The 21,839-nt window shown below is 36.4% G+C and overlaps 1 protein-coding gene across 9 annotated transcripts in view; it reads left to right on the forward strand.

Moving 5' to 3' along the window:
* Positions 1-20,220, forward strand: part of magi2a (membrane associated guanylate kinase, WW and PDZ domain containing 2a) — a 220,629-nt gene extending 200,409 nt beyond the window's left edge. For 3 of the 9 annotated variants that reach the window (XM_058773745.1, XM_058773748.1, XM_058773749.1), the window contains 2 exons: positions 3,819-3,957; positions 14,686-20,220. In XM_058773745.1, coding sequence (XP_058629728.1) covers positions 3,819-3,957; positions 14,686-15,386 — 840 coding nt within the window. In that variant the 3' untranslated portion in view covers positions 15,387-20,220. Of the gene's footprint in view, positions 1-3,818; positions 3,958-6,299; positions 6,411-14,685 lie in introns of all 9 variants that reach the window. The other 6 variants (XM_058773750.1, XM_058773752.1, XM_058773751.1 and 3 more) reach the window with 5 other exon arrangements.
* Positions 20,221-21,839: the final 1,619 nt, after the last annotated feature.

Here is a 21,839-nt window from a genome sequence, read left to right on the forward strand (position 1 = left end):
CCTGCCTGTCCTTCCGTCCGTCCGTCGTTCCATCCATCCATCATCTGTCTGTCTGTCTGCCTGTCCTTCCGTCCATCCTTCCATCCATCCATCCATCATCTGTCTGTCTTTCTGCCTGTCCTTCCGTCCGTCCTTCCATCCGTCCTTCCATCCATCATCTGACTGTCTGTCTGCCTTTCGTTCCATCCATCCATCATCTGTATGTCTCTCTCTGTCTGCCTGTCCTTCCGTCAATCCATCCATCATCTGTCTGTCTGCCTGTCCTTCCATCCATCCATCATCTGCATGTCTCTCTGTCTTTCTGCCTGTCCTTCCATCCGTCCGTCCTTCCATCCATCCATCCATCCATCATCTGACTGTCTGTCTGCCTTTCTTTCCATCCGTCCATCCATCATCTGTATGTCTCTCTGTCTGTCTGCCTGTACTTCTGTCCATCCATCATCTGTCTGTCTGCCTGTCTTTCCATCCATCCATCCATCATCTGTATGTCTCTCTCTCTGTCTGTCTGCCTGTCCTTCCATCCATCCATCCATCATCTGTATGTCTCTCTCTCTGTCTGTCTGCCTGTCTTTCCATCCATCCATCCATCATCTGTATGTCTCTCTCTCTGTCTGTCTGCCTGTCTTTCCATCCATCCATCCATCATCTGTATGTCTCTCTCTCTGTCTGTCTGCCTGTCCTTCCATCCATCCATCCATCATCTGTATGTCTCTCTGTCTGTCTGCCTGTCCTTCTGTCCATCCATTTATCATCTGTATTTCTCTCTCTCTCTCTGTCTATTGGCCTGTCCATCCATCCATCGTCTGTCTATCTCTGTTTGTCTATATATCTATCCATCCAGCCATCATCTGTTTTTCTATATGTCTATCTATCTATCCATCCGCCCATGTTCTGCTGCTGTTCTGTTGCTTATTCAGCTCATATCAGTAATGAAGCTGTCATGGCTAATGTGAATAAAACAGTCCCCTTAGGATATTCTACCTCTCATTACAGCCTTTCATATTTAGTCAGTTACCTGCAGATCACACACAGTGACCGTTCCCTTCCATTCAAGAGCCTCAGTTCTGACAATAACATCATTCTGTCTTCTTTTGTGACATGAATATATCCACAGCACAAAATGCCTTTTGAATCTATAATTAGTTTGTGGTGGAACAGACCCGTGGTATTTAAAAAGTCCATTAAGCATGAAGTTGTACAGCCCCCAGAAGACACTGCTGCTGCTGCACATTTCCACACATGCCCTCTAGATACACCAAAAACACAAGAGAGCTGCTGAAGCTGCTAGCTGTGATGCTTTTACTAACACTCTCCACCCCAGAGGTCAGAGGAACCGGCATACATAGTGTAGGAACAAAAAAACGAGACACTCCTTGTCAGTAATGAGAGAGTTGAGGGTCATACTGCTCTCTGCCCCTCATTCAAACAAGATCTTAATGAGTCATAAAAAAACTTGCCGCCCGTCACTGGCAGCGACCTGCCCAGACTTACACATTATCCAGACCATTTGAGAGGAATTCTCCATTTGTTACTATAATTGGCTCATTCTTTTTCCCCAGCCCCTGGCCAATTAGTCCACAGACACAAGGCATGTTCAATGCACCTACATGCTCAGCATCAGTATACGCTTTTCCTGTTTTAGTGGTGCCAATATTTTCATAATTATACAACCTTTGTCTACATTATTTGTTTGTGTGTTAAGGGAGAATATGTAAGGAATAATTGACAACGGGCCGTTGGATTCTTAGAAAAATAATGCACACTCGAGGTGGTGCATTATTTTTCTAATAATCCAACGGACCGAAGTCAATTATTCCGCTTGTACTACGGTTGCCACACCTCAAGACATCGATCAGATGATATATTTCAAGGCATCCATCCGGTATTTCTACTTAAATCGCTATTGTGAGTAGGATTATTTCTTCCGCATCTCAGCCACCGCCTCCATTGCTAATTCCAAAACGTCATTTTAAACATTTAGTAACGGAGGCTTGAGCCGTTGATAACAGATTAATGCAGTTAATACAGTTAATAAGTAAGTTATGAGAGAGAGAGAAAGATTACCTCTGTGCGTCTCTCAATAGTGATCGGCAGCAATGTCTCTATTTATAGTGAAACTTAGTTCCTTTCCTTCACGAACAGCGCCGTTGTTGTTACCTGGCTTGTGAGAAGTCATGTAGTTTTTAAGTTGTTTACTGATAAAATCGTCAGAGTAGCGCTAACAACATTAGCGCGATGTATGCTAGTGTGTGTGCAAACTGTAACTGTTACGTATGTGCGGTCTGTGAGGGAGAGAGAGAGCGGGAGAGATAGAGTATGTGCTTTCCGTACATAATAAAGCGTAATTTTGTGGCAAAAACATGGACATGATCTGTCATTTTTATCCTTTTATTTACTATATTTATTTGTTTGGTCAGTGTCGTTGTGGGTTTTGGTTATTTTGCTGTTGTAAGACCTTTGAAATAACAGAAATCATTTGGAGAAGTGATATGGTCATGTAATGCGGTCAAGAGCTGCCTAGAACTACGTTAGTCATGCGTTTCCCTGAAAATAATTGCACACCATAGAACGTTCGTCAGCCAATCAGATTCAAGAATTCAACGCCCCGTAGTATAAGATAGTATTTATTAAGGATGTGAAAACTGCTACCTTTTTTTTACAGCCATATTTTCCTCTGATAACCAAGATTTGGAATTAATCCTCAATATTTTTTTATATTTTTTTTTATATGTTTATAATTAATATTTTTTATGTTATGTTTTCTTTAATAATGGCAAACTATTATTAGGCTACTGCAATAAAAACATATTATGCATTGTTATATAAAATTAAGAAAGAGCACAACAGAAAGTAATAACTTTATTTTCAACTACTTTTAACATAACACTTTAAAAATCTTGTCAGAATAAGACACTGAAAAAGTGGTGAGATACTGTACATCCATCTGCATGGGAACATAGAAAAACAACAAAAAAAAATGTGTTTGTTCGACAGGGTAACTGAGAGATATTTAACAAATAAATAGGCAAAAAAATCTATAATCTTTTTATTACACAAAACTATCTTAGCCCACACACACACACAAATGAGACCTACATATTATGAATACTAACAGGAATATTGCTCACAGCAAATGGTCTGACAGTCTGACAGTAATTTTCTTGAAAGGTATTGTTAAAGGCAGTGGATTTGCTACACAAGTGGCACTTGGATGGCTGTGCTTTAATGAAGATGAATTCAGAGACACAACTGCTGCTAGAAATAAGAGATAAAACAAATGATGGAAAAAAAAAATTGGTTGGTGGGCAACTAATTGTAGTAATATTGATCATACAGGCTTCCTTTGTATCAAAGAAAGGCAATTAACCAGTCCCTCATTATCCTCAATAGTCGTACACCTTCCTTGCAGTTGATGAAGAACATCAGTATTGTAGCTCATAGGAACCTTGTACCCATGATTCATTCATCCAGCTATGTTAATTCTGAAATTAATTAGTACTCGATCTCATTCATGACTGCTAATGCTGATTAGTGCTTAACCGAAACAGCCGACATGATTTATGGACCTGTATTGATCCTACTGAATAATTATCCTTAATAAATGATAGTCATATTAATTTTATCATTAAAACCAGAGAGGGTGCAATTCAAAGCTGTCAGAAAATAATTACTGCTGTTCTGTACGTGCATTTGCACATCTGTCTTCGCAATCTTAGGTATCTGAATGTTAGATAAACATTCTGGAGAATAGGCTGTTTGCTCAGAATGGATTTTCCATCAAAAACACTTTTTCAAATCATATTTTGTCTGTTTTGCAGGTTGGTGATCAGATCATTGAAATAAATGGGGAGAGCACGAGGGATATGACCCACGCTCGGGCCATTGAGCTCATCAAATCAGGTGGCCGTAGAGTTCGCCTGCTGCTCAAGAGAGGCACAGGGCAGGTCCCTGAATATGGTAGGCTTACACAGGCTGTCTGAACATGTACCTTACTGCTCACAAATGTCTACAGTATTAGCTCACTTAGTTTACAGGGTCTCAAGAGAAGGAGTAACCATCCGTTTGTCTCATTACAAGACGGATTTTTGGAGGAGGTGATATTTTATTGGGTAATGTATAAAGAAATGTGTAATATACTGTAGCAGATTGGCAGAAAATCACAGCATACATTTAGAAATATGTTGTGAAATAACTTATTCACACCAGGAGGACAATATGTGCAGTTGACAGGTTTTATTTGATATTAATATTCTGCTCTCAATGGGAATTTCTAGTAGATCATTTTAGAAAAAGGTCACTACCAGTTACAGTTTTTCTCGATTGCTTTAGCTCATTTTTTTTGTTTTTTTGTTTTTTGTTGGAACAGTCTTAAAGTGGTCATGAACTGCCTTTGCTTTTTATTTTGTACTGTTCTCTGAGGTCCACTTATAATGTTATCAAGATTTTCAAATCAAAAACCATAATTTAGAAGTAATACGCTATTTTCTGTCCTGTTTTTAACCCCCCTCATCAGAACGCTCTGTTTGAAAAGGTGTGGTTGATTGTAGACTCATAAGTAAGCGCTATGTTTGGCTAATAGTTGTGTATGTTTGACAGCGTACATTCCTCAGATAAACGCTGCTGTGATTTAGGTCAAAACACATAAATAAGTCAGTTACTCTCACTTGTATTGCAACGTTACTGTCGGATCCAATTTAGTCAACACAGCATCGTCTTTTAGATTCAATCTTTTTGAAAATCCTGCGTCGAATTGTGCCTTGTTTGTAAACAAATCCACCGTAAAATGAAGTGAACAAAGGACCAAGTTCTTACTGACGCAATCTGGATCTTCATTAAAAATAAAGTTAACTCTTTCCTAACGTTGGGATCAGAAGGAAAGCAACACAAACACTGTTTTTCCACAATTTAGCACTGCATCTTTATCATTTGGTTTCTGCGTAGACCTACGTGTTCGCCTCTCTAGTAAACACTACATGCACGAATCGGTGGGCGGGGCTAAACAGGCAGTGATGTCGAAGCAGGCGTTGATCTACTTCGGTGTAGGCGGTGCTTATCCACACTATTACATCATAGAGTAGAACATTCCACAAGCTGTCGTTTTGGCAGATTGGCTTCAATATAAACTGTTTTTAGACTAATGACAAAGTTTTGAGTTCTGAAACTTACAGGATGTTTTTTATAGTACAATGATCTCTTATATGTCAAAAGATCAAGGGAATTTTGGTTTCTCAGTTCATGACCCCTCCCTTTAAAATTCTATAAACTGTAAGTACAACTATCACAACTGTTTGTTTTATGGGAAATCACAATGCAAAATGTAGTAACTCAACCAAAAATTTAATTCATACTTCACAACCTAGTTATTGTGTCATTAAATTGGCTAATGGCACTAAAATGAAAGATTTTTTTGTCATCATGTGAGCAGTAGTGGTCAAAATGTTTCAATCAGCCCCTGGAAAGTTTTTTTGTTTTTTTTGACACCGACTGCTTATATTATACAAGAATATCAGTTTATTGTGTCATATTGAGCTATCTGGATACAGATATCAAGAGTAAGTAAAATAAAGGTTATGCTCAACAAACTTCTGTATTCTGCAAAACAGGTTGTGTCACTTCTGGTTCAGGCCTTTTGTATGTTTCTTTAAATATGGAACTGTTTTACTCAAGATGCCTTCAAAGAAGAAACCAAAGATGATCATAACCAATGTCCATCACATATTCTAACTACCATTTTCTAATATTAAAAAATAATAAAATGCCAAAAAAAATCATCAGTTCATACTGCTGTTAACACTTTCTCCAACAAGCAATGATGGAATGTTTTAGTTGGGAGGAACATGACAAGTTCACTGAAAATTTACTAATAAGTTTTGATCAGCAAGTCATATGCATTTAGTTATTCTGCAAATTATAGACTATTGTACTGTACTTACTCTTTTGGACACATGCCAAAATTTGTACAACGTTTAATTAATAAGTAATTCAAATGTTGTAAAATCAACAAACTGTTCAATGAACTTATTGTTTTGAGAGAAAAAATATCTCATTCAAGAATTGAGCCAAGTGATTGAGAAAAAACATTTTCCTGCTAACACAACACTTCTTTAACATGACTGTGACAGCATGCTCTTTGTATTAATGCAGATATAGCTAGTCTTCTTCTCTTTCATCAATTTTATGGCTGTCAGTAAATAATTCTCACTTCCGTTCTCAATTTTCCTCTCTGAATACTATCTCAGCACTGATCTTAATACTGTCTTAGCCTGTGGCTACTGTTCTAACCCTAATGATTGGTCTAGGTTGTTACTTCGCCTCTTATAGGAATGGTACCTTCCAGTCTCTCCATGTGCATGAAAAGTGACAACCATGGCTCCCCCTATTTCTTCCTAATGGGCCATCCTAAAGACACGGTTTGTAACAGAGTGCATGCGTTCTAACACACCAGTCATCATTCTTTCTTGGAGTGCTGTGGTTTGGATTGGTTTTTTGACATTATTTACTTTATTTTGTTTATTTAATTTATATGTATATAAAATATATTTATGCATTATAGCATATATACAGTACATTGTGTGTTTTGTATCTGAATATGTGTTAGTGAATGTAACTCACATGTACTGTAACCTGTCTTTTCGTAATATAATATTATTAGTTTTAGTTTTGGTATGCAGACATTATACAAACAGAGGACCTATAACACAAGCACAATAATCTTCATTCATTCACCACAGTCACAGAGGGTTCAGAGAGAAAGAGAGACCTTGATTGGAGGACTATACTGGTTATTATAACACAGACACATATCACAGTATGTGTTAGTTTGCACAAAAATATGTCAGAACATTTATGTTCTGTGAGGGGCTGATAAAGACAAAAATATACTTTTTAGTCTTTTGGACAAATTATACATCTTTTGTAGATATTTACGCTATGTATTGCTGTGAAATGATTTTTTTAAATCAGTGAAACCATCATTTTGACTAATTGGTCATTGCCACAAATACAAACCTATCTAAAAAAGTCATGTTTTATTTTTATATTTTATCTATATATTTTGTTTTGCAGTATAATTATACATAGTAATAATAAACCCATAAACCCATCTTTACCTGTATGTATTTTTACTAAACCATATTATAACAATGCATAATGCTATGCACGGATTTCCATGAACATATTTGAGCAATGACCCAAATTAATCATTAAACTAATTCTTTGAAGCAAACAAGCAACCTTATTTACATAAATGAATCAAATTTTCCAAGTTTATTGCCACTTTGATGAAGTTTTAATCAGAGATCCTATTAAATTATCTCTGCATTAGTGCTCTCACATTTAAGTTGCAAGCAAAACTGGGCTACCGCTGTAGTCTTTAGGAAACTTAATTGTCTATTAAAAAGTGAATTAAAATCATTGCGATTTTATATCACCAACTAATAATATTGTATATATTCTGAATATTCAATATATTGTCTATGTATACTCCAAACAAGTCATACAGTGAAAGCATACCCTTACGAAAAAGAAGTTTATTCAAGTGTGCTATTAGTATACTTCTTTTAAACTAAAAATAGGAAAGTGTACTATTAGTCTACTTTTTATGTACCTCTCATAAATGGGCTTTATGTACTTCACAGAAATCTACTTAAAATGACATTTAAATTTGAGCTATACTTGTGCTCCTAGAATCCGTGTTTTCATTGTTATACGGTAGGGGGCGCTAGTACACATAATCTGTACAGAATTTAAAAAAAAAAAAACAAGTGAAGTAGAAACCGAAACAACAGATGCTTCCACATGTAATCTAACATGATCATCAGACATAAAACAGCATCAAAACTGTGTAACGGGTCCGTGTACCTTCGGATAATTCGTTTTTCTGTTTTTTTCTTTAAAACGGGAAAACGAATAAATCAGTGGTTTATCGCATATTTAAACCTTCTCCTGGGCATAATAAACTAATTTCAGGTGTTATTCTCACATTTTTAATTTTGTCTTCGTCACACTCCATTCAAATGCATCAAATGAAAATTCAATAAAACCAAAACGAAAAATTAAGCTTTTTGATTCACAAATCTGTTTTGGTGTACCGGAAGTTCCCCGTCGCTTTGGGTCCGGGTCATTTCAGCTATCTTTTTGTAATCTTATAATATTTACTATATATTTAGGTACTGATCACAGGATCGTATTAAATATGAATTAAAAATAAATGTACAAAGTAATTATACCTCAAACAAGTATATTTTTCTTGTGTGTGCTTCTCCATCTGTATATAGGCTATACATAGAGCGATTGTATAATACAATACATATTGTATGTTGCTTTTGAGGATACTTTACCTATTTACTGCAAAATTACTCAACTACATCATTAGCTTGCATAATTATTGTTTTTATAAAATATTAACTTACAATGAAGTTTCTTTTATTAATGTATCTAGAAATAATTAGATTTCTCTAAATTCTGTTGTAGTTAGTTAGGTTTTTTTTTTTTTTCAAATGAATAGAATATACAATATCATAAAATATACAGTTGTACTCAAAATTATTCATACCCTTGGTATATATGATCAAAGAAGGATGTGAAAATAAGTCAAAAATGTTCATAAAATCTAACCTTTAATTGAAGTAAAAAAATAAAAATAAAATAAAATACAAAAGTGGGGGAAAATCACATTATGAAATAAATATTTTTCTCGATAACAAAATAGCTACAATTATATGGTACTCCTGTGTATTAACGACTATTGATTGTACTCCACGTTTCCCTTGTGCTTCTTCCAGCAGAGTATCGTGACAGTTTGTCTATATCGTCCTAATGCACAGTGAGGAGGAGCGTTTGAGTGGGCAAAGTGGTGGCAGCTTATCAGAATTACCAGCCCGAGTCTGACCTGAGCCCGTTTTCCCCTTCTCCCAAAACAGCTTGTTTCAGCTAAACTAGAAACTAGTCCATTTTGAATGTAATGGAAAGGTGATTATATATATATATATATATATTTTTTTTTATAAAGTTAGAAAAACGTTTGGAGCATTTTTTTGTTCGTTAAATGTAAGGTTTTTTTTTTAAGTAATGGCAGTGGCAGCAGTGAGTTGAAAGGTTTGATCAATTTAGCCTTCTCAAATCATCAGGACTTGCCTAAAATAAAATATATATAAAACAGTTCATCACAATGTTAGTTTAAAGTTTAACCTAGATAAATGTGCGCTGACGCATATCCAGCACAGCAGTTTGTGTGGAGAGTGGAAGCTGAAGCTCACTTTACAGGACATGGAGGCTCCAGCTCGATCACTTGCATTTTTTCTTACAGTAGAAACAACTTAAAATACGCCGTAATTGTTGCTCATAAATTTAAGAGTAATAAATCATTTGGAACTGTAAACACTGTAAAAAGTGAATGTTGACTTAACTTAAAAATTGAGGAAACCCGTTGCCTTAAAATTATTAAGTACATAATAATTAAAAAAAAAAAAAATTCATTTCTGTGCATTCACAATATCAACAAAATGTACTTTTATAAAATAAATAGGAAAACAGAGGATGCGCTTGCTGCCGTCTCAGTTTTGAGCATGAGCGCTTCACAATGTTGAACCAAAACTCAACTAATTGCCTCACAGACATGATAAAAATATCTATAGAAAGCTTTAAATTACTACTGTAAAACGAAACAATTCAAATCGAAAACAAAAACACTTTCATTATGTAATCTGTAAAGATGCATTTCTCTCTAAAGGCGCGTCCAATGAAGAGATGGTGAGTCATTTTTTCATCACCATCTAAAATATAAAAATAAGGAAAAGCCTAAAACAGGCCCGATTATAAGTTGCGTTTTATTAATTATATAATTAAAAAATAACACATAATGCCATATAATATGTAAAACTTTGTTCTATAATTTTTAAGGATTTGCTGCAAGGCAATTTTGTCTGATATGTGAATTATTCATTGGCCTTTTTTTTAAATCTATGCAGCACATGCATTAAAAACAGCTTTAAAATTCCCATTTGTAAAACAGGCTACAAATGAATTGTTGTAGTCTAATCCAATCTCATGAAAATGCATATAGTAGGCCTACGATTTTCTGTTTCTACACTGTAGAAAGTGAAAGTTGACTTAACTTAAAAAAATTTAGGAAACCCGTTGCCTTAAAATTATTAAGTACATAATTATTATTTTTTTTTAAAGTTAAGTGAACTTGACTTATTTTTTTAATTATCATTTACTTAAAAATTTTAAGGCAACGGGTTTCCACAATTTTTTTAAGTTAAGTCAACTTATCACTTTTTACGGTGTAGAAATGCGGGACAAACGACGGGCCTATAATTTACTGCTGAAATGTTTGCGGGGCAAATCTCAGGTCAGTCTGAGTGCTCATGGTACCTGCAGGCGCCACTGATTGTAGCTATATATTATACAATCGCTCTATGTATAGCCTATATATAGATTGAGAAGCTGCACGACAAGAAAAATATACTTGTTAGAGCTATATTTACTTTGTACATTTATTTGAATTCATATTTCATACATATACAGCAGAGTCGGCAAAGCCTTCCAAACCTTCAAATCGATCATGTGATACCTAAATATATAGTATTTTATTATAAGATGACAAAAAGAAAGTTGAAACGACCTGGACCCAAAGCGACGGGGAACTTCCGGTACACCAAAACGGATTTGTGAATCAAAAAGCTTAATTTTTCATTTTGGTTTTATTGAATTTTCATTTGATGCATTTGAACGGAGTGTGACGAAGATAAAATTAAAAATGTAAGAAAAAAGAGAAGGTTTAAATATGCAATAAACCACTGATTTATTTGTTTTCCCGTTTTAAAGAAAAAAACTAAAAAACGAATTATTCGAAGGTATACGGACCGTAACGTTATGGAATAAAATGTCGAAGAGGTAAAAATGAATGTCAAGCTTTGGGGTGTTGATCAACTCCATCTACGTTTTGATTATCATTCTGAATCTAATTCATAGTCTTTTATATATAACAAAATATATACAAATTAATACCTAAATAGGGACATAGTAGTATACTTAAAAGGGTCATATGATGCGATTTCAAGTTTTCCTTTCTCTTTGGAGTGTTACAAGCTGTTCATGCATAGATAAGAACAGATCCCTGAAGTTGCAAAGACGTTGTGAAAGTGAAAGTTTGGGCTTCCAAAAGAGGACACAACTAGAAATCAGTGGTTAAGTTGTATTTACAACACTGTTCCAGAACAGTTCATCCCAAATATTAGAGTGTGTGAAGCGCATTTTACGGAGGACCATTTCCTGAACCTGGGAGAAGCCTGCCAGCTTGAGCACAAAGGCTGTTTCTGTAAAGTGAGGCAATTCCAACTTTGCAAGGACAGTTTGGCGCTTCTGACTCACAGCCTTTAAGTATGTTTTCTTATTTCTGACCCTGGACCACAAAACCAGTCTTAAGTGTAAATTTTTTGAAATTGAGATTTATACATCATCTGAAAGCTGAATAAATAAGCTTTCAGTTGATGTATGGTTTGTTAGGATAGGACAATATTTGGCTGAGATACAGCTATCTGAAAATCTGGAATCTGAGGGTGCAAAAAAAACAAAATATTGAGAAAATCGCCTTTAAAGTTGTCCAAATGAATTCTTAGCAATGCATATTACTAATCAAAAACGACGTTTTGATATATTTACAGTAGTAAATTTACAAAATATCTTCATGGAATATAATCTATACTTAATATACTAATGATTTTTGGCATAAAAGAAAAATCTATAATTTTGACCCATACAGTGTATTTTTGGCTATTGCTACAAATATACCCCAGCGACTTAAGACTGGTTTTGTGGTTCAGGGTCACATTTAAAGAATTTGCCACTGAGGATTCAAACGTGAGTTTTGAGCAGTGTAGAGTAATGCTTGTTGTTTGTCGTTTCTCTGATCACAAATGCAGACATGGTAATGTTTACGCAGCGCGATGCAACGCGACATGTAAAAAGACAGTAAAAGTCATTATAATCAGTAATTTTGTCACCACTGGATGCAACAAATGCCTCATTTATAATGGGTTTTATTGTGTTTGTGTCATCGCGCATCACAATACGGTAAGGGGCGTAAACCTTTCCGTCTCATGTTTGAGATATTCAGCCAATCACAACGCACTGGATAGCTGGCCAATCAGAGCATGCCTCACTTCTCAGAACGATGAGCTTTGTAAAAATCGACACGTTTCAGAAAGGCGAAGAATAATGTACAGTATGTGGAAAAGAATGTGTTTTTTGAACCTTAAAATGCATAAACACATTGTATTACACCAAATGCACAAAATAATGTTATTTTTAGCAACGTCATATGACCCCTTTAAAGTATGATGTAAAGTTCACTTAAAGAAAATTTACGAGTATACTTGCAGTATAAAACTAGTAAACTAGTAGTTTACTGAAACTATGCTTCAAAGTGTACTAAAAATGCTTCAAGTATTTAATTACTAAACTATCAATATACCTATAAATTCACTTTTAGTATAGTTACAGTACAAGCTAAAAATATTGATGTAAACTACTTGTGTACTCAAAATTTACTGCTGTTATACTTAAAGTATACTTAAAAGTATACTTTTATATACTAGAAAGTGGGCTAATTTAGTCCCAAGGAGTATTGAAATAGTACACTTACTAGTATACTATTAGTACACTGATATTTTTATACTTACTAACTAAAGTATACTTAAAAATATACTTGAACTTTATTTAAGTATACTTAATAAAGTAAACTTGAAGTATACTACTTTTTGGTAAGGGTATGTCTAGTAAAATTCAGACATTGAAAGAGAAACAGCAGATCTACCCCTAGACGCACATACACTCTTAGCATTCTTGTAACTGACTCTCCATTGTGATGAAAACTTAACTCCTATGAGCTCCTAACAGCCATTGAAACAACCCTATGCGCACTTGCCTTTGAATTCCGCTCACACTTGGCCATCTCTTCTCATACATTTAGTATCCCACTGAGATCTCAGTGGTACCACAGAAACCTAGTTGAAATATAGTCATCACGGGATGGTTGTGTCAGCCTCTACGGTTTTATATTCCATACCTGTCTTCTATTTCACAGTGAAAACCCTTTATGAGCTTGGATTCATCTTTTTCCTCTATAGGCCAGTGATTTTTGCTACACTTGGGCCATATAAACAAGAGAAATTTACCCCAGTAGAGAAAGAAACAGCTAGCGCAGAGACACAATGATACATAATTGTTTACACTTGCCATATTTCCCTGTATTTGAAGCTTAATGATAAAGAGATGCTGTTACAAGTGTTTGTTTTCTTGTGTTGAAATGAATTCCCAGACAATTTGCTTGTTAGCGCACATTAAAATGGCCGCCTGGGCGCATATGTGCTTTGTAGGTTGGCAGAAAGCTGAGCAGTCCTCAGTGTATCCTGTGATATACGAGGAGACAGGTAGGATTAGGGATGTATAATGAGAATATTAAGGTTGGTGACCCTCTTTCAGTTTGGGTTGTGAGTGTGTTGGTAAGATATGCTATTGTGTATTGGGAGTCTAAAGAGAGGAAGTGCAGAGATGTCACTCCAACATGAGCATATTGGTGTGAAGTGATGTCTGTGTGTGCGTGTGTGTGTGTGTGTGTGTGTGTGTGGAGGTTGGGCGGATAGCATAAGAAGCCCATGGGAGAACCTGATTATTCCACATCCAGTAGACACACATGAAACTAGCTTAATGGCTGAAAACTATCCCATTTCTTGTCAGAAATGGAGGTTGTTTTGGTATATATGCAAACAATATCATATAGTCATTTGTGTCCTTACAAGAAAAGTACTGTGGCATTTCCATGATGCACAGTTGGTAATGGACCATGGTACAGTACCATGGTGCTCTGTAGTTACATGGTACTCCAACATACTCCAAACATACTTTGTGTAATTATCATAACACAGATCCCATACTATTTGCATGGTACATTGTAGAAAAAAAGCCATGGTAATATCACGGTACTTTGTGATATTTTTTTGTTAGTATTGTTTGTGTGATTACATTTAATTTTTTTTTTTTTTTTTTTTTGGTTTCCCCAACAAGTTCAGCGCAAATCCCACCACTCAACCGATTCTAAGGATTTCATTGGTCATGTAACTCACACTGCTGATTGCCTACACAACATTGAAAGAATTACTAACCCCTAACCCCAACCTACTGTAATCATTTAAACCTAGCCTCATTTTAGCATTGGTATTTTGATAGATAGCATTAATGTTTGTCACTGAATCCATTACCATTTGAACTGAATCCATTAAGTTTGAAGTTTTCTTGAGAGGTGACTGCCTAATTGAGTTTACAGATGAAATTAGCTTGCAGGGTAGGGTTTGCGCTGAACTGGTTTGGGGAGTGTGTGGTTCATGTTTGTGAGATAGTAATTCTTTGCCAGTATTAGCTTTGGTTCCACTAATCTTACTCTAGTGCAGCGGTTCTCAATTCCAGTCCTCAGTTTCAATTTCCTCCCCACTCTGCACATTTTGTGTGTATCTCTTATCGCTTCTGACGTTTGTTCTATTCGAACGTAAGTGCCCTGCGAAGTGAACATCACAGGATATCACGAGAACTGGAATTGAGAACCGCTGCTCTAGTGTGTTTCCAATTGTGCTTCTTTCTGTTTTGGTTTAAATGTTTGGATGTAACTGTTCCATGTTTCCCCAGCAGATAGTCCCGCCCCCTGGGATGCTCACACTACAGCCTCCCCAAGTCTGTCGGAAGTAGCACCACCCCTCGACAGCTTATCTAATCCATCAGCTTCTTCTCATGTGAACCCACCCACCGACCCACCTCATACATTGTCCTTGGAAGCACTAGGTCCAGACTGTTCCCAGGGTCCTAGAGGCCCAGAGAGTAGGGCTCTGGAGCAGGCCACTGTGGGGAAGAGGTCAGCCCTGGCAGGTGGAGTTGGGGGTGGGACCAAGCAGAGGGAGGGCAGCAGGACCAACCGTCGCTCTAGTGGAGGGAAGAGTCAGCAACAATACCTTGATGAACTTGCGGGAGAGCCCAAATCCCACAAAGGCAGCCGGGCAAAGTCCAAGGAGCGCAGGAGGGAGCGGAGCAACACACCATCTCGAAAGCGAGACTCGCCCAAAACTTCTCCAACTGACACCAACATGAATGGGGGAAATGGGTGCCTGGATGGTAGCAACAACCAACAAGGATCTCTGGTGCCATTTAAAGCCCTACCAAAGGAACCAGAGAAAGGGCAAATGAACCAAGAGAGTCGTCCCATCCACAACTCCAAGACCAGCAGCAGTGCATCAGGCAGGAAGGCCACAGTATCCCCAGGGCCCTGGAAGATCCCTGGTTCGGACAAGCTACCCAACACCCTGCGCTCAGCCACCTCCACCATCAGCAGATAACATCTCATCACAATCTCAGGCCCAAGTTTAGACCTTACTTTTGGCCTTGACTACTTTTGGCCAAATTTTGGACCAACCTTTGGCTATGATCCGCCTTGTTTTGGGACTGGTTGGGCTTGGGCTCTTCTTGATTGCTTTTCACAGGCTTGCTCTACTTGAAAGAGATCGTTTTTAACATTGACTAGGTACCACCTTCCCACAATCCTCACTAAAGAGCTTTCCATGCATTTCTAGACAGAGCATTTTTTATTTATATTTTATTCTAAGTTATTTTAACAGATATGACACCCACCACCTTAAGAACTGGAAGCATTCACTCCAAAAATGGAACCACGGTAGAATGAGTGATGCATGTAGCGTGCAAAAAGATTCCCAGACTTGTTTGAACTGTTGGGGAAAAGCACTCAAGACTCAGATGTACATGCATAGAGAACCACTTACTGAGTCTGAACCACCACTGGTGGCTACAGCAATTTTTATACACTTTCATTAAAAAATGAAGAATACTGAAGGAGTTGCCTGACATACAGTTTTTGTGTATTTGAAGAATGAATATGATTAAAAAGATCCTATATGAGCGGACACTCGACTATGAACTCTGCCTTAAAGACTGACCTGCAGATGTCTGTATAAGGGTCGGTAAAATGAATATAGAAATAGATATATTATATGAGTACATATATGTGAGACATATTGTAAATATGGTCTTTACACACCATTGTGAGCCCATACTGGAGTACTGATATCATACACAGTGTAAGTTAGAAGAGTGTAATCTAGAATTCATTCCTACTCCACTTTAAGGTGCGTTCCCACTGACAGCGATATAAACTTGAGTGGTTGCAAATAGGTGTTCCTACTCAACTTCAATACAGAACTGTAACAGGAAACAGATCACATGACCTTCACTGTCTACACTGACGTGTGTAGTTGCAGCCTCAAGTTGTGTCTCTCAAAATCGCAAACTCTCATTGATGATTTATGACTACCAGTTGCTGCAAATTACTGTCAGTGTGTACCCAATTTCTGAAGGAACCGATGGGCTTTGACCTTCTATTGACTCTCAAACTATTCTCCCTTTACGTGAGTACACGAACAAAGCAATTTGAGTCCAAGATGGTTTTGATGAAATGGTTTGATTAGGGCAGAGTGCCTTATGCCAGGGGTGTCCAATCTTGCTCCTAGAGGGCCACTGTCCTGTAGCACTTACTGTAGCTCCGATACTAATTATACACACCTGAACCAGCTAATCAAGGTCTTCAGGATTACTAGAAACATCCATGCAAGTGTGTTGAGGCAGGTTGGAGATAAACTCTGCAGGACATTGGCCCTCCAGGAGCAGGAGTGGACACCCCTGCCTTATGCTGACCACTGGATGCTTTATTTGAGCTCTAAATCCTAGGCAATGACATCAAGACAAAGAAAAATGTAGGCTGCTATAAATTCATTGGACTACTTGTTCCGTAGAAACTGTGCAAAAGTAATGCCAGATCTGAATGAGTATGTCGTTACATCCGTGTCTCTGAATGCTGACTGGTGTCTAGAGATACCAGATTATGTCCACAGTATAGATATATCAATATAAAATTCAAAGCTATTTTCGTACATAGAAATAGAGATGAGAGTCTTCTAAAAGAAGTGCAGATATTTATTAATGATATCTTTGACAGGATTTCAAATGTTTGTTGAGCACTTTGTCTTTAAGTAGACATGTATACATATAAAATGCAGTACTGGAAAGAGTATGCTGTGCATCCATTATATTCATTGCATAAGTGAATTCTCAAAATCCTGCTATGAAACTATGTTTATTAGCATATTCCCCATACAAAAGGTTATGTGTTGGTAAGTCTCTAGTTCACATGTCAGGGCTTCAACTCTCCGCTCCATACAAGCGCCATGCTTGTTGCGAAAACGTTGTGCTCGTTGCACCCTTCACAAAAGGGTGATTTTAACAAGCCTGCTAATAGCAAATTCTGAAAGTACATGAAAGAGGTAATGTATGCTATTGTCATGCCATTCTGTTTTTTCTCAGAATGTCATTATCCATCTTGTGCTGTATTTAGATCTATCTACATAGACACAGTCTATCAGCCTCTACTAGCTAGTATGCTAAGATGTTAGCTTGCTAATCGAAGGCTAAATGAAAACACAAAGAACCAATTAAAAGGTATCAGCTTATGGAATTTCTTTGACATTTATTTGGTTATGCTTTGAAAAGGCCCAAGTAAATGAGGTCAAAGTTGAAATTGTTTGAACTTTAAGTGTCATGTTACACATCTGTGTGCCACACTCCTTATGAAAATTATCCATGATTTTATGACAGACAAAACCAAAAAAAAAAAAAACAGGGTTACTATAGTTAAAACATGGTAACCACAAATTACCCATGGTTTTGCTACACTACCCTTAGTTTAACCATGATATTTTTAGTAAAACTTTGGTTATACAAATATATACCAAAAAACCATGGTTACTACACTTTTACTATAATAAAAACAAGGTTAATTTTCATAAGGAACGGCAAGGTGGCTAAAGACCCATTCACACCAAGGATGATAATGATGATAACTATAAAGTTGTAATAATCATTCTAATTCTATGAGAGTAGGGTGATGATATAACGATGAAGCAGAGAATCACTTTTAGAACTTTTTTTTTCCAGCTGATGAATAAAATCCCTGACAGCCAGAATCAGAATCCACCACTTTAAAATTTAATTAGCATTTAAAGCAGCAGATGACATAACTGCATTGTTCAATTACAATAAACAGAATGTTATTGTGCATTGATATGGATGCTAACTTAGTTATCATTATAGTTATCATTCTTGGCGTGAACAGGACGTAATCACTCTAGCTTGATTCTTTGCTGCATTGAATTGAATGGATTGGGAAACATTGATGCTATTGATCATGTAACCAATTAATGTAACCAACTAGAATGTTAAGGTGTAATGGACCAAACTTTTCGTTAACATCTGGACTTTGGATTACATTATTATTCTGTGATTTCTTTCACAATTCACTTTTTTATGAGTTCAATTGCTATTAATGTCACTGTCAGTAATAAATACACCATTTCACTCAAAGGTGAAATGAACTAGTGGCGTCCAACTGTAATTCTGGTCTGACAAAACAATATGGTCTCAACCAATTGCATAATTTTGAGGGAGTGTCTTAATTGTTCATGAGTTTATACTGATTTTATAACTGATAGTGGCACAGAAATTATACACTTCACTTTAAAAAAAAATACACAACAAATATGTCAAGACCCCAGTGGTGCTTCATTGTGTATTCTTCCTGCAATACTGTCAAAAGTGTTGTACAATTATTCACAACTTTTATAATTTTGTTCACTTTAATTAATATATACATGTCAATTCAAGTTCCTGTGAAAAGGACCCCAGACAAGACCTCATCCATTCTATCCATTGTCATAATATCGTCTCTATTATATTCATCTCCCACAGATAAAGCGATGACGGGTTCCACTGACGCTCTTTGACAACTGTTGTAGATGACAAGGAGAGCCGACAATGATCTAGTCATTACAAGATAGTGCTAACATTTCCATGATAAAGACAAATTAATTGAAGCAATCCAAAAATGAGTGTGCCTCTGTGGCTATTACATTCAGAGCGGTACATCCTTCGAAATTCCAGACAGACAATGACATTGTCAAAGCAAATGTATTTTCTGTAGAGTACCAGCAAAGATCGTGTGTGCATATGAATGAGTTGGATCACTACAAATGCTATGATATCTCTAGAAATTTGGTTTAAGTATGTAAGTTTTTAAGTTTTATGAATAATGGAACAAGGCATCTTAAGACCAGAAAAACATACTTTATGCAAGTACGCAAATGCAGAAACAAGTTTTAGCGCATTTCATTGTACACCCTTAGCATCTATTTTTGCTACTACAGCGCTAACAAACCTCCGTACTCAAGGGGGCGACAGAACTACCTTCAAATGTCTTTACTATTGAACAGTGTGTTGTAAAGGTGCACTCGAACTGTTGTTTGGCTCATTTTTGTGGGTGAAATTCATTTACTTCAATAGAAATCTACACGCAATCTGGATTTTGCGTGAGGGCGAAAAATAGATTCGCAACAGGTTCAAGTTAGTCTGCTCGGTTTGTGTTAGCTGTACTTTATACATCGCTACTAGTGACAATTAACCCTTTTGTCTTTGAAAATTTGTTAGTCAAAACTTCAAACTTTAGCTTCATTACAAAAGTTGACCCTTGAAAAGAACACTGATGCTAAATTATGCTAATACCACATTAAGAATGCAATGTGTTACGTGCATTCTGACACATTTTGCAACGCAACAACAAGAAAAAATTGATTCATTTGCGTAGTTAACAGCATTTGCATTCATGTACTTGTTCAGGCTGTGTTTCTGGCCCTAGGGTTTCTTTTTCTTTGTTGTTTGTTTGTTTAAAGAGAGAATAGTGTCAGTGCTTTCACACTGCTTTTCCATAGATTTTGTCTTGAGTTTGCCAAATGCTAAAGAGATATTACCTAAATGATTAAACCCGATAAATAACATGATTTAAAATTAGAGGATTTATCAGTAAAGCCATGGAGGCAACGCAATGCCCAAAAGGGGCTCTGTATCACTGTGTAGAACTGAAAGAAAAGCGTGGTTCATCCTGTACAGCTTAAAACTATAAATATGACACTATGTACTATGACCTAGTCACAAAAACTGTAAGTGAGCTATTTTTATGAAATGCAACTCAATGGATATATACTTACTTTTGCAGAGCTCTTGTTTACTGTATGATATTTACTGAAATACTGTCAAATAAAACCTTGACATGGTGTAAAGTATTCAAAGTAAAATGCAAGTGTTTTGTGTTTTACTTAATTGCCGGTCTACACCGATTTCCTGCTGCACGATTAGCCGTGTGATTATGCAACCTGTGGTTAAAGGGTCTTTATCTGAAAGGAGATGCTGAAGTGTACGCTGGGTAGCGGTGACATAATTACATGTTTATTGAAAGAAACGCAAAAAAAAACTTCACAAGCTGAACTTGGGTCACTGTGCAAAACACTACATGATATTTATGCAGTTCTTTGTCATATGTGCATGAGAATTATGGTGTCTGGTGATCAGGTGCAGTCAAAGCCGCTTGAGGAACCAATTTACCTACTGTTTTATGTTTTGGGGTTTATTTAGGCCTATCCACCTTATTTCTCCCGTAAGAGTGGGCGCGTAAATTTAATCCCTCTCATCTGCTTCCAGCTATTTTTAGCTGTAAAAAAAAAACAGCTCGTGTTGCTTCTTGATATTGTAAACTGATGTCTTACCATATTATTTTAATGTATATCTTAAATGGATAGTTCACCCAAAAATGATAATTCTGTCATTAATTACTCACCCTCATGTCGTTCCAAACCTGTAAGACCTTCGTTCATCTTTGGAACACAAATTAAGATATTTTTGATGAAACCTGAGAGCTTTCTGACCCTCCATAGACACACTGTAAAAAACTGTAAAAAAATGTTACAGTAAAAACCTGTTTACAGTTTACGGTAAGTTCTCCTAATATATATACAGTGACATTTCAGACAATTTTACGGTGAAATACCGTTTTTGGAAGTGAAGAAGAATGTAAAATTTACAGGGAAAAACCGTAAATTGATGTTCCCAGAATTCCCTGCGTTGCATTTCAAATTGGAAATTTTTTCTTTGAAATAATATGTTTGTTCTTAGTTTTTTCTTATCAGTTATGTTTATTAGGGTTGTATGTTACATCTAATGTTGTTGTCTCACCATGATGGTGTTTAGTGTTTGTGTGAATGACACTGTGCACCTTCTATACATGTTATTATTTAAAAGCTGCTTGTGATAGGCTTTGGTTCATCATGTGACTTTCTCATCACCACCTGCATTTGGTGGTTATCAGTGCATTACAAAGGTACAAAACAGATTTCAGTACTTCAATAGGTTGGTAATATTAACATTATATCAGTAAATTAACTGTAAATTTCAGTTAAAACCGTAAAACCTCAAATGTTGCTACCGTATTTTTTTACGGTGGAATTCCGGCAACCACAGCTGCCGTTTTTTTACTGTAAATTTTACGGATTTTTTTTTTTTTACAGTGCAGCAAGGACCCTTTCCCGATCAAGACTCAGAAAAGTAGCAAGGAGATCGGTAAAATAATCCATGTGACATCAGTGGTTCAATGATAATTTTACGAAGCTACAAGAATACTTTTTGTGCGCAAAGAAAACAAAAATAATGACTATTAACGACAGTTCGTCTCCTCCACATCACCCTATAGCACCTTTTTGGAGAGTATCACATACGTATGTATGCAGATACTTTGTTTACATTCAGATCAAAGCGTAAACAACGTAAACAGCGTATCCGCGTACGGTGCTGCTGACACAGAACAGCATACGTTGTTTACATATGTGATACTCTCCAAAATG

Source organism: Onychostoma macrolepis, chromosome 04 (assembly GCF_012432095.1).
Source record: "Onychostoma macrolepis isolate SWU-2019 chromosome 04, ASM1243209v1, whole genome shotgun sequence".
NCBI lineage: Eukaryota > Metazoa > Chordata > Actinopteri > Cypriniformes > Cyprinidae > Onychostoma > Onychostoma macrolepis.